Source organism: Vipera berus (genome assembly GCF_964194415.1).
Source record: "Vipera berus genome assembly, chromosome: 2".
NCBI classification, from domain to species: domain Eukaryota; kingdom Metazoa; phylum Chordata; class Lepidosauria; order Squamata; family Viperidae; genus Vipera; species Vipera berus.
The window spans coordinates 225397680-225416276 of record NC_138203.1 but is presented as its reverse complement, the minus strand read 5'-3'; the positions used below and the strand labels follow the sequence as shown (position 1 = coordinate 225416276).

General features: G+C 36.7%; 2 protein-coding genes across 2 annotated transcripts in view; one reads left to right on the top strand and one right to left on the bottom strand.

Moving 5' to 3' along the window:
- Positions 1-18597, top strand: part of CENPP (centromere protein P) — a 162647-nt gene that overhangs the window by 15479 nt on the left and 128571 nt on the right. The gene's annotated exons all lie outside the window — the stretch shown is intronic.
- OGN (osteoglycin) lies at positions 104-15637 on the bottom strand. The gene is made up of 7 exons (XM_081317419.1): positions 15429-15637; positions 14649-14879; positions 8817-8907; positions 6508-6666; positions 4565-4767; positions 2586-2681; positions 104-2055 (listed from the first exon to the last, which is right to left on the bottom strand). Exons 2-7 carry the CDS (start codon positions 14820-14822, stop codon positions 1882-1884), a joined length of 897 nt encoding a protein of 298 aa, XP_081173545.1. The 5' UTR covers positions 14823-14879; positions 15429-15637; the 3' UTR covers positions 104-1881.

Below are 18597 nucleotides of genomic sequence, written 5' to 3'. Positions count from 1 at the left end.
GAGAAATGGGAAACTACAACAATTTACCATTTTAATATCTGTGATAAGATATCTACAAAATAATAGTACGCCTTTTTTTCTTTATAATTATTTATTAGGCATGGAGAATTCTAGACAACAAGAAGCACGTGCAGACTAAAATCAATCAGAAATCTCTGTAAAGGTTTCACATCATATAAATTCACCATATAATTGAAGTCTGATATTTTAAATTGCTAAAAGTGTATAGATACAGCAAAGGCTCATGGCTAGTCTTCAATATTTGGTGAATAATTAAATCAGAAATAATATATTTGTCTTAATGACACATATGCAAAGAATGAGAATGAGTACAAATAAGACTTACTGCTGGTGTTTCTGAAAAAAAACCCTTCATCTGATACTTGTATACAAATTGTTTGATTGCTGTGTTGAAATCAGCTACGCTGACTTATGAATTAATTCAGCTGATTACAATTCAGATATCACACCAAAATTGTGATAATGGTTAAGCGAATATGCTTTAAATACAACAGATTTCAAAAGTGTTACCTATTCATATTGCAAATACTATGCCACATTGGTTGGAGACAAGGTTGGAGACAAATTTCACAAACTCACTAAAGGTGAGATGTGTGTAATCCTCAAGGTCTATTTTACTTTTTAAAACTTTTGTACTCATCCCCAATGCACACAAATGGCCATATTCTGGGATCCACAAATGGACTTGCAGGCAGGCTAACATTTAAGCAAAATCCTCCATGCTATAGCATAAATTGATTGGTATTTTTTCCCTTTCATTTTGATAAGTGTGATAAACACTTCTAATAAGCTTGGGTCACTTTTTTGATATCTGTAAAATATACTAATAAAATTTAAACTGGAACACATTTCATTTTCCTACACTGAATAGTTTTCTATAATTTGTAGTGCAGAGATCAGACTGAAACAGCATGTTTAGTTTTTGATTTCATTTGCTGTTGTTATTTTGCTAGGCTAATGAATAACACTTGCCAATAATATCCGAATAGATTGCTGATATATTTTAAATGATATTATCCTATTTCATCAGCATCAGAAGTCGAACTGTTCGGTTTAAATAATCTATGTTGCATTTCAGCCTATATTCCTATGTATTACATTGGTTCTTTCTTGCATAAATAGCTGTGCTTGCCCATAGCCCATAGCCTTGTCTGACCTTTTAGCAATCTCAGCTGTGTCACACTCTAGCACTTGGACAGTTGCCTAAGAACCGCTTGCAAAGCATTATAGGTTTACTGTATCTGTTACCCCATATTCACTATATTTTTCATTAAGTGCAGCCCTTGCCTTTCAAGGGGAAAGGATAGTTTGGACTGTGCAGGATGCTTATGTACCACCTACCAGCAACTTATTAAATGAGCTAAGTCTTTTCCCAGGAACACATGGGTGCCCTCCAGAGGTACAGCATGGTCCTGAGAAAAACAGATTTAAGGCATTGCAAGAGCTCCTATATGTGTTCTGAAGGATTTTTTCCTCTTTAAGTCCAAAGTATTGTACAGCCTGTTTACAATACTTCCTTAATTAAATCAAATTATGTTTTCCCCTAAAAGAATGCATTCCTTCAAGTTTATTATGCATTCATAGCTTCATAACGGTAATGTTTTTAAAATCAATTTTAATTCATTTTGTAATTTGATTACTCAAAAGGAGTCAGTGCCTTTTCCTGGTTTTATACTTGAGTCTATTATCTAAAAGTAGAAAAACTCTCAAACGTTTTAAATCAGAAGGTGCAATACCACCACATTAGGGAAGATCTAAATACATCATTACCACTAACAGTTCTGAATATATGTGAGAGGCTATAACAGTGATATAACAGTAATTTAATCTAATTTTTACGTGTTTCAGTTTAGTTAGCAACTAAAAATATTGGCCTACAGGCAAAGTCTTCAAGCAAATAAAAGCATTGGGGTACTTTCCCAAGATGACTGGATTGCCTTCCATTCTGATCTGATCCATGCGCTGACGAACATAACGTGTCTGATTGTTTCCTTTGCAGAAAGTTTCATCTGTGATGCTGGTAATGTTGTTGAACTGTAAATCAAAGCAATGAGTTTGAAAAGTCCAAGCATCTCCTTTGAAATTTCATTTTTTTTCTTTTGTTCAGTTACTATTAATATTTCTCTAATATTACAGAACATGTACATTTGCTCCAAGAAGATTCAGACACCAAATCAGCACTGTACTTAACATGGGCACGGGAATATTCTTCCTCAGTTAAACAGTAAATAAGTTTTTTTAAAAAATAATTCTATCTTTTTAGGGCATTTCAGTTATTTGAAATGAAGTTTGTGTATCTTTCTCCAGCATTCTTCATCCAAACACTGTAATTACTACAGTAGTGTGCAACAATGTGCTCATATTAACATCAGTTAGGTTTAATCAGTATAATAATTTTCTAAGTGCTGTCATATGCATACTTGACATTTTTTAATTATAGCACATTGCAAATCTACATTAATGAGTGATTTTATGCACACTTTTCTCAGACACTGGGAATGTACTCTGAAGCATTAAGTTTGTAGTAATGTTTGAGCAACAGTAAAAAAAAAGGTTTGAGAAACCTGAAGATGCAGAATACGTAGACTTTCTGGCAAATTAGGAGGAACAGACTCCAGTGAGTTGTGTGCTAAGTAGAGATAGGACAATTTTGTCAGCTTCTGTGAAAAGAAGAGAAAGGTAATTTTTTTTACTAAATAGTACTATGTTATTTAATAGTTAAATTGGGTAAACAGTAATCTGCTTGATCCTATATAAATATGGAAGTGACACGCAGCCAGTGCCTAAAGGTTGTATAGTACATCTGCATTCTTATTTGCTTTACTTATTTGTTTTGCCAGGTTATTTGCTACACAATCCAAAAAAAACTCTGGGATATTTACAAAAATATATTAAGATACTATAGAGCCAGATTAAAGGCCCAGAGTTAACAATAATAAATCCTGGCCTTATCCCAGCATGACCACATGACTGTGTTCATGCAATGGCATTGGGTATCAGTTTCCTCCTTATTTTATTTTGCTTTTTAAGAAAGACAGGAACATTGCTATTTTGTAAAAAAAAAATTCTGGACTATATTGTGTATTTAGGATAAATACATTTGGGTAGCATAGTTCTATGTGTGCACTGAAAATTAATCTGCAATGTAGAATAAAGTATCTGGGATTAATTCTAACTGACAAAAAGACTCAGTCCAGACGTAATTCTGTCTAGTGCAAGTGAAGATGCTGTATTTAGATTGCTGTTTAGAATACAAACAATTTGAATTCAGTCAGAATGAAATATATAACGACTTTAAACAAGTTTTATAAAACATTTGTTCGGTTGTCATTGGCAGATGCACATAATTTCAGGGGTGGAAAACTTTACAAATGTAATAGGTTTTCCATTAAAATATGGATCTGCAGCAAAGGACACGCAAAATCCTTATATGTATACACAAAACCTCAAAATTAGTTTAAAAGAATGTTAAAATGAAAAAATAACGAGATTTCACAAAAACACTAGTTTCTCAAGAGATGTGGAATCTTGAGATATGATAATCTCATCAGAACTTCAGGAATAAAAAAACCCTAACTTTTTTGTTCCTTTGCTCATATAAGATGATGGAAGGTAGTCAGCATCTAAACTGTTTAGTCATATCCCATGACCTAGGCACTATAATCAGTACCTGAAATAAGAAAGAATATGCAAGAATGCTAATAATATTTTGGGATTTATTACAAACCTACTTTATGTCTATGCAGCATTTCCATCTGTAATACATTTTGCACTATTGTTTGAAGGCTTAAAGTAAAGTTAAAATATTGTATACCAGTACATTATCTTACTGAAAAGTAATGTCTATTGAACTCAGTGGGATTTACTTCCATAAAAGCAGGTAGAGGATGGTGCTTTTGTTCTTACAAATTTAATTTAATTTTATTAGATTTATATACCGCCCTTTCCCGAAGGACTCAGGGCGGTTTACAGGGTATTTAAAATCAGCAATACAAATACAAAAGTTAAAAAACAATTAAAAAAGATTAAATTATCCCTTAAAATAAAAACCCCGGTTAAAAAATTCTCAGCCTGGGCCGGAGAGCTCAAAGAGCCAGGTCTTCAGGTCCCAGCGGAATGAACAAAGGTCAGGGGCAGTCCTCAGCTCCACGGGCAGCTGGTTCCAAAGGGCAGGCACACCCACAGAGAAGGCCCTCCCCCTGGGTGTTATCCGCCGGCAGTCTTTTACCGGCGGGACCCTGAGGAGACCCTCCCTGTGTGAGCGCACTGGACGAAGGGAACTTGATGCTGGCAAATGTTTTCTCTAGCTATCTAGTCACGGGATGGACACTGCTATAAGATAGTGATCCATAAAGAGACTTTCTTCAGCACAAGTCAATTAAATTAAGCAAGCTTGAAATTTAAATCTTAGAATGGTAATTATGATAACATATTAGTCCAATGTATTTCTTATATAATAGTTATTTTATAAGTACAATAGCTCTTTTTGAAATTATTAAAACTGGTAGTGCTTAGTAGTGCTTATACTTAACAATTATTTTACCTTGAACGCATTTGCTTTAATTCCTCTGTTTTTAATTCTGTTGTTATCTACATTTAGTGAAATTAGTTTGGGAGGCAAAACTGGTAGCTTGGCTATCCGATTATCAGCTAATGAAAGTTCTTCTAGTAGTATTAGCTTTGCAAAGGCTCCATCTTCAATCTCTTGAATTGCATTTCCAGTCAAATCAATTCTTCTTAGGGTGGCTTAAAAGTAAACAATATTACAATTATAATATCTTTTCTACAGGTGTTAACTGCTTAAAGGCATGCTCTACAATGTCCTGAACTGACTAAATAAAGAACCAGTTCTACACATGTCGTTAAGATAATTCTCTGGATTCTACCTGAGAGATAGATGCCTTTTCCAACACAGGCACTGAAAATTTGCAAAAACACCACGACTCTTTGTAAATAATTAATTCTCTAGAAAAGTAGTAATATTTTTAAACAAAATTATAGAACAATTGAGAGCTGAAATAATATTGTATCCTTCCCCTCAATTTGATATAAGCCTATTGGCCAGGTCCTCTTCCAGGATGCAAACAGTAAGACTTGGATAAATTTACTGACACTTTCTTTGCATTCCTAGATTGTCATTTTTATTTTCCAATTCTGTGGCTCTTGGTGGTCATTCTTGATGACTGGAAGGAGAGGGTATTTCCAACTTTTTTTTTCAATTGGGGAAATACGGAATTAATACTTTTGACTTGTTTTCTGTAATTTTCCTTTGTCTCTTAATTCTATCAGCAGTTAACCACCAAATTTAGAAACACAGGGAGCATAGAGGAGAAAAGCATTGATTCTGCCTCTTAAAGGTACCTATATTGATGGTGCTAGTTCACATGAAATAGAAATCTTACAAGACTGTTCAAGCTTTGGGCTATGAATTTCACTAGTGAATTTTTTTAAAAAAAATCCTTTGAATCATAGAGAAGGGACAGCAAGGTATTCCAGCTGTCAGCAACTGAACAGTGCTGATTTACATAGGAAATATGGTCTGCTTAACTTGTGCTTCTTTTAAATCAGAAGTGGCAATGGCCACATGCAATCTTCAACCTAACTTCAATCTTTTGCCTAAATTCTAAAGGCATATGCAGTTAGTCCTCAACTTACATTTATTTATTCAGCAACTATTCGAAGTTGCAAAGTGGTACTCAAAAATTTACATATGAGCAGTCTTCAAAGTTCTCGCCCTTGCAGCACATCTACAGGCATGTGATTGTGATCAGGGCATTTGGATAACCAGCTCGCAATTATGATACTGCAAGGAATGCAGTACCACCACTTGCAACCTTCCCTGCCATCTTCTCACAAGCAAAGGCAATGGGGAAGCCAGCAGGGAAAGTTGCAAGTCACTTGAGTAAGTCACTCCCTACTTTTCATCCTGGGCCTTCCCTGATTTGTATGCAGCCTGTATTGGCCTAAACAGCCCCCTCTGCCTCTCCCAGCTTGCGAATGGGCTGTGTTGGCCCTCCCACACATGGCCTGCGCTAAGCTCTCTTCCCCACCAACACAGCACCCCTTACCTTACTTCTTTCTCCTTAATGACCAAGGGTCATTTAGAAAATATATTTCTAAAATGAAATAGTGTCATTTTAGAAATCATGGACATATTTGATCCTGGATGCTATTCCCTGAGCTCCCATTGACCTCTTACCCCCTCCCCCTGGCACCATCCCTCCACCAATCACCTCCAAAGGAATGTAATCAGAAGAAGATTGGAGTGTTTTGAAGTATAATATTCAGAAGCCATCATATAAACAAACTTTAATTTGATTTGTGAATTAATTTGACCTCTAAAATTAATTTTCTCTGAAAAAAATGTTATTGCTTTCTGTAATAGCTAGTGGTTCAAAAATACAGATAACTAAATGCTAACCAAAGTGTGTTTCCAATGATTGATTATAGTACTTCCAAGAAAATTTATTTTTACAGCTTACTTACGAATTTCAGCAAAATCAGATACTTTCACCTTCTTGATTTTGTTGAATCGTGCATAAAGGTAACCTGTTTCCTTTGGCAGAACAGGGATACTTTCAATATCCATTTCTTCACAATAAATTGAACGAATTAAACAAACGCATAGTAGACAAGTAGCCAATTCTGCAAGTAGAATTTTGTGTCAGTTTAAGTAGAAGCCTGATAAAAGTTTCAACAGTTTATAATAAAATTATCTTCCACACTTTTCTGCATAATCTATGTTATTCAAACATCCTTCGGAAGGGTTGGTTACATATGGCTACTGATAGCTCTATCTTTTGTGGGGGGGAAGTCTGTACGGAGGAAATATAAAAATTGCTTGGAATAAAAGGTAAACATTCCCTCTAGTTAAGTTCAATTCCTCATTATTTTATGATAGATCCAGTCCATGTAGTTTTCTTGGCAATCACGTAGTTCCTATTGCTTTCTTCTAGGATTCTTTAGAAATGTTCAATCTAAGATAGACAAATAATTGTTCCTAGTGGTCTCTCTGCTTAACTTTGCAAATTAGCCAAGTTGGGCTTATGGTGAGCAATAGACATAAAGAAATCAGCCAAGTTTATTTATTTATTTATTATTTATTTATTATTGGGACTTATATGAAGGACTCAGGGCGGCTAACAACAATAATATATAATAAGTACAGAAGTTAAGATAAAATTAAAATTAAAGGCCTCTGTACAATAAATTAAAATTAAAATAAATTAAAAATTAGAGTTAAAAATTAAAAACATAATTAAAATCCCTCTCAGTCCAGGTCAGCCAGGTGGAAAAGGAGTGTTTTGAGGCCACGGCGAAAGGACTGGAGATCTTGGGCCATCCGAAGCTCATGGGGGAGCTGGTTCCACAGGGCTGGCGCTCCCACAGAGAAGGCCCTCCCCCTGGGGGTCGCCAGCCGACATTGTCTAGCCGACAGTACCCTGAGGAGGCCTTCTCTGTGTGAGCGTACTGGGTGATGGGAATTCGTTCCTGGTAGCAGATGATCCTGCAAGTATCCCGGTCCTAAGCCATGTAGGGCTTTAAAGGTAAGTACCAGCACCTTAAATCTCACCCGGAGGGCAACCGGTAACCAATGCAGCTCACGCAGGAGGGGTGTAATATGGGAGTATCGGGGTGCCCCCATCACTACCCGTGCAGCCGCATTCTGCAACAGCTGAAGCCTCCGGGTGGTCTTTAAGGGCAGCCCCATGTAGAGAGCATTGCAGTAATCTATACGGGAGGTAATGAGTGCGTGGGTGACTGTGCGTAGGGCATCTCGGTCCAGAAAGGGGCGTAACTGGCGTACCAGGCGAATCTGGGCAAATGCCCCCCTAGCCACGACTCCAATATGATCTTCAAAACTGAGTCGTGAATCCAGGAGGACGCCTAGATTGCGTGCTCTATCAACGGGAGGTAACATCTCTCCTCCTATAACCAAAGATGGAACCTCTTGGACTAAGTTGGCCTGTTGGACCTTCTAGAGCAGGCATGTCAAACTCGTGACGTCGCACAACGTATCGCGACTTTTTCCCCATTGTCGGCAATGGAGTGCGCGCGGTTTCATCATGACGCATCCGGCCCGTGGGCCAGCAGTTTGACATGCCTGTTCTAGAGCAATTTTAGATAGTGAATTTCCATACATGTGCAAATTGCAAGACAGTGGAAAAAATGAAAATTCATTTTGTGCTACTGGAAACATCATTCACTGTCTTTAGATGTAATCCTATTATACTGTAATGACAAATTTGTTACTTTCCTAGCCTGGGAAAGTGACAGGTGATGTGATAGATGAGATATCTTTGTTTACCAAACCAGACTGGATTAGTATGGTAGATTATGGCCCATAACATTTATGGAACAATGTATTTTGGTTGCATTCTGACCAGTAATCTTCCTCCTTTATCCGTAAATCAGCGGCTGAAGTTTTCTATGATTTGCTTTTTATCTGACATTGAAATTCCTTAGTCATTGAAGTGCAGCAACATACAGATTGCATATGTCACAAATGCTGCTTCATGAACTCAACGTCTTGACTGTCAAAAGGAAAGAGGATGTCTACTTGAGCTTGTGTTAGGAAGTCCTATTATATAGTTCTGTGGCACCTGTAAGCATGTTATTGCACTAAATCTGAAAATCCTATATAGAATTTCTATAATATCCATTAATTGCTGCCTATTGCTTAACCAAAAAGTTGTTACTTGTTTAATACAATAGACATATTTAATAATGTTGCTAACCCTAATACTGTCAGGCTTTGGAAACTATTCTTTTTATTATAAACTTGAAAAACTTACTTGTATAATTTGTTGTTCCGTCTGCAATTTTTTCATCATCTCTTTGCAGCTGTACTTCATTTTCATTGAAAACGATGAAAGGGTTGTCTTCCTTTTAAATATATAAAATATAATATATAACATGATATACAATATATAGCATATATTATCAGAGCTGATAATAATATAATATCAACTATAATAGTAATGACCTTTTTACATGTTAGTAAAAACATACTTTTGCTGAATGGTCAAAAACAATGCAGAAAATTGTATTGCAAACTTAACTCTTTTAATGGTTTATTTATTTATTACAGTTCCACCAAACAATCAAAATAAAAATAAAGTAAAATAAGAGGAAAAAATGCAATAAAACCAGAACAGTACAGCATTCTTATGTTCTAACACAATATTCTAGTCTACCCAATATAACCAGTAATCAGTCCAAAGTTATTTATCATTAGTGAAGCACAGGTTCTACAAATTGCAAATGTAAATTTAGCAATGGCTTTTGTTTTTTAAGGGTCCTTATCTGCCAAAGGGTTTCCCATACAATTCACCTAGATATCTGTGGAGTGGCCTAATTGGGCATTAAGAGCTGATGTCTCCCTATAGAAGTTCCATTTGAGTAACGCGTGATTCATTGTTCCTAACTGACCAGAGGAAGTCTTTTCTGCTCAGAGGTTTTTCTGAAATTTGTCTTCCTGATGGTAGGGTATCAAAGCACAGCAGTGTGAAGGCCCTGAGAAACCAGTTAACTGTGAATTTGTTAAGATACCAGACTAGCTGGAAACAGCTGGCATTGTGCTGTGCTCAGCTTGCAATTCTAATAATAATAATAAGTTGGAAGGGACCTTGGAGGTCATCTAGTCCAACCCCCTGCTCAGGCAGGAAACCCTATACCATTTCAGGCAAAAGGCTGTCCAGTCTCTTCTTAAAAACTTCCAGTGTTGGAGCATTCACCACTTCTGGAGGCAGGTTGTTCCACTGGTTAATTGTTCTAACTGTCTGGAAGTTTCTCCTTAGTTCTAGGTTGCTTCTCTCCTTGACTAGTTTCCATCCGTTGCTTCTTGTCCTGCTTTCAGGTGCTTTGGAGAATAGCTTGACTCCCTCTTCTTTGTGGCAGCCCCTGAGATATTGGAACACTGCTATCATGTCACCCCTCACCCTTCTCTTCGTTAAACTACACATACCCAATTCCAGCAACCGTTCCCTATATGTTTTAGCCTCCAGTCCCCCAATCATCTTTGTTGCTCTTCTCTGTACCCTTTCTAGAGTCTCGACATCTTTTTTACATCGTGGTGACCAAAACTGGATGCATTATTCCAGGTGTGGCCTTACCAAAGCATTGTAAAGTGGCATTAGTACTTCACTTGATCTTGATTCTATCCCTCTGTTAATGCAGCCTAGCACTGTGTTGGCTTTTTTGGCAGCTGCAGCACACTGCTGGCTCATATTGAAGTGATTGTCTACTAGGACTCCGAGATCCCTCTCACAGTTACTACTATTGAGCAAGGTACCACCCATACTATACCTGTGCATTTGATTTTTCCTGCCTAAATGTAGACCTTACTTTTTTCACCATTGAATTTCATTTTGTTAGATAGCGCCCTGTGTTCGAGTCTGTCCAGATCCTCCTGTATCAAGAATCTTTTGCTTAAGGTCTGCCATAGCCTGCTGTTGGGCCAGTATCAAACGTGCTTCTAGTGCAAAATATAATTTCTAAACTTTATCTCTAATTTTCTGTTTCCAAGTAGATTGGAATCTGTTTTGCAAGATAAAAGATGTCAACCATGGGGTTGAGAGTTAATCTATAGCAATTATTTAAAAATACTTAGTAGGATCATACCATAATATGTTATGATGGTTTAAAGAGCATTTATCTGAATTATGTATGTTTATGTAATATAAAGGATGGAGCAATCCTTAGTTACCAAAATAATTTTTCATTTGTATACTGGTATATATTGTGTATTATAATATTATATCATTAGTATTATAGAAAAACTATTGGAAATTCAAAATTTGTTGGGTTATTGATTTTAATCAAGAAGTCTTTTAATTTTATAATTGAAAAAGTAATTTTAGATTTTTAATTTATACTACCAATAAAGAAAGCAAGATTCTCACAGAGTCTGAGAGTGAGGTTTATTGCAAAGAAAAAAGGATTAGAATCTTGAAAATTGGACATGTCTACTTTATCTCTCATTTTTCAGTGAGCACATTAAGGCAGGGCTTCTTTGAAATTTCTAATCTTTTGGCCCTTTCACTCAAAGGGAGGGTTGCTGTTTACAAAATGCAGAAAAAGGAATGTCCATCTGATCTTTTTCCACAATATTGTGGTAATATTCACATTACAAGACTCAGATAATTCCATTATACTTGCTAGTTTAAATAGCTCAAATAGTTGGGAGTAGTATTATTAGATGATTCTCAGTTCATTGGTCAACAACAACAGATATATTCTTTTTTTCAAATACACAGTTGCCTAATAGTCTGGAATGCATTTAAAACATATGTGTAAGACAATAGCACTTGGAAGAAAAAATGAGAATTACACTCTAGAAAGTTAGAAAAAGAAGTATCTTTTAAAGAATGCTAGGAGCTGTATGTATATCAATTAAATTGGAGCTTTAAAAATTAAATAGGAGTTACAGTATGCAGTGGAGTATCTCAGGATTCTGTCCTGGGTCCAGCGCTCATCAGCATTTTCATAAATGACTTAGATAGCGTTGCTCCTCAGATATGCAAATGAAACCACCTCCATCCCAGTAGTTATGCACAAACACAATCAATGCTATTTCTGTACTATTTGCTTGTTTATTAAATTTATATCCTATCCATCTCAATGTCAAGCTGCTCATCTCATTTCACACCAACTTTGAACACCATTAAAAGCAACAGAGATAAAATGAAACTACAGTCAAAGTAAAATTATAGTTACAAGAGAGGGAAGAGAAGAGCTGGATGAGCTGGGAGGTGGGATTGGCTTTGAATTGATCAACCACCTCCAGTGTGATATTCCCCCACTGGGGCCCCAAGCCATCTGGCTCTTACAGGAGGTCAGAAGGATGGGAGCCAATTCCAAAGGGTGGGAGACACAACACAGAAGGCTTTTCTGACCCACCTAACCAGCCAAAATTCTTTGACAGACTGTAAACTAAATGAAAAGAATCCAAATAATCTGTTTCCTTGAGAACCTTCTGAGTCTCAACCCAACCACTAAAAAGGAAAGGCAGGAGTCTAGACAAAGGTTTGTCCAGAACTGTTGGATCCATTTATGATTTCTTAAGTATGGATTGCCTATGGCCTATTCAAGTCTGGCAGGAAAATCTCTTCCTCAAGGAGGATTGCGTCATCACATTGAACCATCACAAGTCACCTCCCAAGCACTTTCACATGCCAGGAGGGATAAATGATTGGGTTCACCATACTCAACAACTTATGGGCTCAAAGCCATCCCATCTAACTCCACAAGACTGCCAAATGCATTTTAACAGGTCTTGTCCAGTTGGAGTCCAATTCTGAATGAATCCAAGTGTTTTTATCCCTTAGGTAGCTAGAGTATTCCTCATTGCAGCCCTGCAGTCAGTCCTGAAGCTCATTCCTTCCCAATACTGAATGAATCACCTTAAACAGGGTTGCCAGATGGTTATCTGCAGACATGACAGAAAGGGAAAAATAAGTATCTTTTGCTGCCTTTATCACCATTACATAATACTTAATAGGGGCTTTTACTTGCATTTGAGGAAAGTCTCATGATATTTCATAGCTCAGATCTCCTTGGAAAACCAAAGTTCTCTATAAAATTGACACATAGTGAGAGGCCACAAATGAACGATCCAATCCAAGTCGCTTGTGACTTCCCTATCCCAGATACAGCTAAAGCTTTGGTCAAACTGCCCATCAGTTCATTGGCCTAAGTGAGACATAAAGCTAGTCAGCATGATTGTGCTTAAACACATATTCAAGTTTATTCAATATCTTCTCCTATTGCTTATCAAAGGGGGATGCAATTATAATGCCTAAGTTATTTTCCAGGCATGGAAAATAAATGCTTTGTTTTATATTATTAAGAAAAAAAATCAGGAAAAAAATGAATATTGTGCTGTAGGTTCTCAGGTCCTATGAATACACTGCCCTTTTCAACAGTGAATTTCTCTTGTGAGGAAACTATATTGTGTGTACTGATACACTACGGTAATTAGATATTGTCTATTGTCTGAAGTACAGTCTATCATTGTCTGAATTTGGTCAAAACTTTTGTCCATTAAATTCAAAGTCCACTAAACCTTTACTGTGTCCCAGTTTTGTTCAAGGGTTTCTCAGGAGCATTCTGATTTTAAAAAATGGTGAATTCAGAAAGTTCAGATAGTTATTTTTGTTCATTAAATATAAAAGCTATTTTGCTTATTAGTCATTAGCTTCATTTTTATGTTTGGTCTCGCCTGTGGACTTCCTGAACATCCTTAGAAAATAAAAAGGGTGGGTGACCTCAATGTAGTGCTTGGTTTGAAAATGTGGCCCTGTTTCACAAAAGAACTAAAGATAAGCTGGGAATGGCAAGAAACAACCTCATAGGTTTGCCAAAATGGATTTTGGTTGTTGGGATGTTTATCATGGCAGGCATTGTGTGAAAGCACAAGATACATGTTCTTATAGTTGAGAGTAAGTATAGTTGTAACAGAGCCAGTTTGGTGTAGTGTTTAAGGTACCAGGCTAGAAATAAAGAGACTGTGTGCTTTAGACATAAAGTCAGCTGGGTTACCTTAGGCCAGGCACACATTCTCAGCCCTAGAAAGGAGGCAATGGCAAACCACTTCTGAAAATCTTACCTGTAGAGAGTAATTCAGGTACTCACCAGGAGTCAATACTGATTTGCAGGCAATCCCTCAAATCAGGGGTTGCTAGGTCAATGATTTATTAGAGTTTTTACTTTTTTTTAGATGATAGCAAATATTTATTCTGAAGGTATTCTCAAGGAATGAAAAGCAATTTGGATATATTAATCATTAAATTGCTTTCCCTTGAAAGAATTAATATATGTTTTAAATTTTTAAGTGTTTCCGTTGAACATATTCTCTCAACACATTATAAATTGTAAGTCTATTCTTGGTATTGACTAAACATCAATATTGGCTCAATAAATTCAAAATTTCTATCTACATATACTGTGAATGGGTAGATAACATAATTCTTTTGATTAAGATTAGACTATTGTGTGGTTAATGCAGTGTTAATTATTCTATTCATTCTTACTCAAAGGCAACTGAGTTAATGCAGCTTGTATTATATTCTCTCAGTCTCAATAAATAAAGATCACATTGCAACAGGGTGTTATTTATATAATACACCTAATATGCATTTATTTTAATTTGCCTCACATGAAGTAGTTCATTATTAAATATATTTCCTATATGCGGTTGGGGAATTAGTTCATGACTTTCTCAGGCCAAAAAGTTAATTAATAGCAGCAGGTCCCCTCAATTATGACTCTCAGGAGAATAATCTGAATGCTTGGTGTATAAGAGAACCCTGAGAATTCCTTGCAGTGATACATAACATTATTGTGTATATTAGGAACAAAGCAATAATTATAGTTTGAGGCAAATTTAAGCTGAGTTCATGGCCATGTTATATATTTCTATAAGCACAGATATTTGGATTAGGTAAGGATAAAGGAATAAAGCATACAAAATAAAACAATAATATATAGGTATTATGTTATTATTTGTATCTCCTTGCTTCCCCCCCCCCCCTTATTGGCTGCTATATTTACCCATGAAACATGCATGCAAGACTAACTTCTACACAGGCAGAGTGGAAAAAAGGAATATAGAACTTGTAAACTACCTTATTTTTTACCCCGTCCTGTGGATAGTCTTCATAATTTTCCTGAAATAATGCATCTTCATGACCTTGCTGTAATGTTTCATGAAATACGGTTGAGTATTGTTGATTAGGTGGTGCTAACTTCACCAAGGGCATAAAAAAACAGAAGAGATAAAACTTCTGTGAAGTCTTCATTTCAGGAGCTCAGACTTGAGTTTTGCCGAAAGAACCAAGGAGAAGTGATTCTTGTAACTGGAAACAAGGAAAGCAATCTGTCAGAACAATATTTAAAGCCCTAGAAGAGTAGCTGGCAGCAATTTTCTAATGCTCAGGGAACAGGGAAAGATGACTTAACTCTTAGTATTCTTTATTTAAATCCTTCTATTATTTAAATGTTGGTACTATACAGCATAACAACATACACACACTTGATATTATTTCCGATTCTTATAACTTCTGATTTTGCATGCTAAGTAGAAGTAATTGAAACCCCATATTTTGAGTTCTGATACACAGAGTGAAGAAATGGTTAAAAAGTGGAGCCAAGCTAAGCCCATCCCTGGAGTGAAAGTAATAGTTTGTATTGTCTTAAGGATCTATGCTTTTCAGAAAAATAGGAATTGAAATGGGCATAAAATGAATAAAAGCATATTTTTATTCATAAAGCACACATGCATACAATTCAAGAAAGCCATACTGATTATAGTTTCTAGATAATGTATTATATAGTCAAAATATTTTTACAGTAACTTGTAACCATGTGGTATACATTAAGATGATTTATTGGAAAACAACACCTACCGTTTTGCTGAATAAGTCCTCTTGTGTGTCTGTTTTCAATATAGTTTTCTGTGCATTAATTCCAAATGGCCAGAGAAAAGTTATGGTTTATTTTCAAGGAACTGAAATAATGCACTTTCAAAGATGGATAGACTTTAGATGTACTGCCTGTAGGGTAAAAAGAGTTGTATTAGCATGCAGACTTATGTGCAAAATGTGACATGATGAATCAGTTTTGCTCTGCTACAAAATGGAATGAGTCCAGTTTAAAATATGTTAATCTAGTTGCTCATAGTTGAAAGCATTTCCTAGATCGGCTGCAGTTTCATGCAATAAAGACTCCAGCAAGGTCATATGCTTTTCATTTAGTCTAGCATTTAATGAAAAACAAAGAAAGTGACTTCCCTTTCAGATAAAGCATAAGTATTCAATTTTTTGTGTGTGTAGGGAAAATGTTGCAAAACTTTTAAGTTTGCAGCATAAGCTTTAAAATGTGAGTTGGTGGGCACTGTTTTCCATTCACCTTCTTGAGGTCTTTCTTCAGCAGTGTTAGAGTTAATTACTTTTATTTTTGGAAGACTGGCCAGCATTCCAATCTTAATAGATCATTACAGAAAACAGTGAAAAATACAAAAAACAGTGAAAAATACTGAAAACAATGAAAAATACTCATTGAACATATAATGTTTAGGAGAAGCAGGTTTGCATTATAAAGGATTTCAGTGAAAATCTTTTAAATAAAACATTATTTCAGAACATTCACTGTTTTATACATAGGCAGTGAGGATTAATAAGAACTGGATGTGCACAGATTTACTGATTTTTGTTACATTCTTCTTTTTGACAGTTCTGCTAAAAATATCAGCTTAGATTTTTTATTTCTTAACTTTAGAGAGCTTTTTAAAACAACAGCTATCCTGAAGGCTTTTAGTTATACACAACTTATTGCTGTACAAAAGTCAGAGTTCAGAAACCAGCTGTTTGCTCTGGAACACCATCTCAGTTGGAACTGAATGCTTTGTATAATAGCACATCTGTTGGTTTACAATTTGTGCTCTTTTGTGTTCTCTCCATTCACTGTGCTGACTGAGAGAATGTTGTTAAATGCAAAACTGGAATCAGTTCACATTGTGTTTACGCAATCTTTGGGGTCTTTTCCTGGTTTTGAATATTAATGCACATGAAGACTTTTTAGAGTTCTGCCATCTGTGCTGTCTTATAGTTAGTAAATTCAGGGGTTATTGAGTATAATCTCTATTTTTTATGTTATATTTTCACTCAAATATGAAGTCTGGAAAAATGGAAACAAACATATATTCAAAGCCAGTATTCAGTGAAGGAAAATTCCCACCCTCCATATTGCAAGCTATACTTCCTTTCCTCCTAATATTTTCTTCTCACATTTCGGAGATGTGGAGTCAACAGTACCTAACTGGAAAAAAATCTATTAAAATTGATGCGCTCTTAGGGGCCTGTTACTTTGAGAATGTCCACATCCAGCATGTTTTCGAAGGAATGAGTTAATAAGCAACACTTCAGTCAGACTAAGCTTAATTTTACATTTTAGTCACTATTAGTGCATGGATTGAGGCAGTTTATAAGCAGTTTTCTTTGTTTATTTAAAGTATGTATTTGGCTGCCTGGGTTGTACACTGCTGCTTTGGGTGACTTACAACAGCCAAGAAAATAAGAGAAAGATTGAATGAAAACTCAGACAACCATGTTCATACCTGCTTTTCGATAGGAACAATTATTCCAGCCCCAGCATCTAAGGAAATATTCAGGTTAGTAAAACCTTTCTGAAGGTCAGCAGGTACATCGGAAGAGAAGTGGGCGGATCATTTCACAGGACATGGAAAAAGCATTGTTTCAGGGAAGGGACCAAAAATGTACCTACCCAAAATATTGAATGGGATTGGGTAATGTCACTGGAAATAACCCAGTCCTGTGCCATGTGGGGCTTAAAGTGATAACAACACCTTAATTGTTGGTTGGAGGAAGAAAAACAATTGCAGTTGCATTCTCACAATGATCTCATTCCATCTTTTGGCTTTGCTTTGTTTATATACTCATTGTTTAAAGGAGATCCTAGAAAAGCTGTGCTGATTCGCAGTGACTAGGCTGTTCATACTATTCCATTATAAAGCACAAAGCTTTCAAATATTTGGGTATTCACTTTTAATTTACCACCAGTTAAAAACCACACATTTAAAAAGATACAGTGAGTGGTGAAAGGGCTTCCACTATTATTAGATTCACTCGATTCATTAGTTACACATTTATAGCCAAGATGCTAAGCAATGTTCCCCGGAAATAAGCCCTAGATTGATTTTTTGGGGTGGGCCTAATATAAGCCTTACCCGCAAAATAAACCCTAGTTTATAAACCCTAAAAATCAAGCTAGGGCAGGGGTGGGGTGGACCTACCCCATGGGCCCTGCACCCTCTTATCATTACAGCCAGGCCTCCCATGCCCTGACACCTGCCTCGCCAGCCCACTTGCCACCACTCACATGCATGTGTCGCCCCCGGCCTCCATTTCATCATCAGGGGCCTTCAGGAAATACCTTTGCAGCTGAGAATGGAGCTCTGGATTGATGAGCGCAGCACCCCGCAGCCTCCAATTCTCCATCAAAGGCCTTCAGGAAAGGCCTCTGTAGCTGAGAACTGAACTCCAGATTGACGTGCAGCACCCTCTGGCAAATTGGAGGCTGGGGGGCACCACTCACATCAATCTGGAGTTCCATTCTCATCTGGAGAGGAATTTCCTGAAGGTCCCTGACAATTAAATGGAGGCTGGGGGCGATACACAAGTCAATCCAGAGCTCAGTTCTTGGCTGCAAAAGCCTTTCCTGAAGACCTCTGACGGTGAATTGGAGGCTGGGGGTGTCACACATGTCAATCTGGAGATCCATTCTCAGCTGCAGAGGCATTTCCTGAAGGCACTGACGGTGAAATGGAGACCAGGGGTGACGCATGCGATTGGTGGCAAGTAGCCGCAGAGGAATTGGGCTGGCTTGGCTGGGCTGTCGGTGCTGCCGCTGCAAGGTGAAACCATGGAAAAGACATCCCCCGAAAATAAGACCTGGTGCCTCTTTTGGAGGTAAAAAAAATAAATAAAATAAGACCAGATCGTATTTTCGGGGAAACACAATAGATAATGGGTTAGATGTAATTCTGCTAAAATTTAT

Bases quoted from the DNA above. Each gene is read 5' to 3' on its own strand.
- OGN (XM_081317419.1), bottom strand. From the start codon at position 14,822: ATGAAGACTTCACAGAAGTTTTATCTCTTCTGTTTTTTTATGCCCTTG. The intron at 6,667-8,816 runs GTAAGTTTTTCA...TTCTACTTGCAG, and splicing joins CGGAACAACAAATTATACAA to AATTGGCTACTTGTCTACTA. The intron at 2,056-2,585 runs GTTTCTCAAACC...TTTGATTTACAG, and splicing joins TACGTATTCTGCATCTTCAG to TTCAACAACATTACCAGCAT.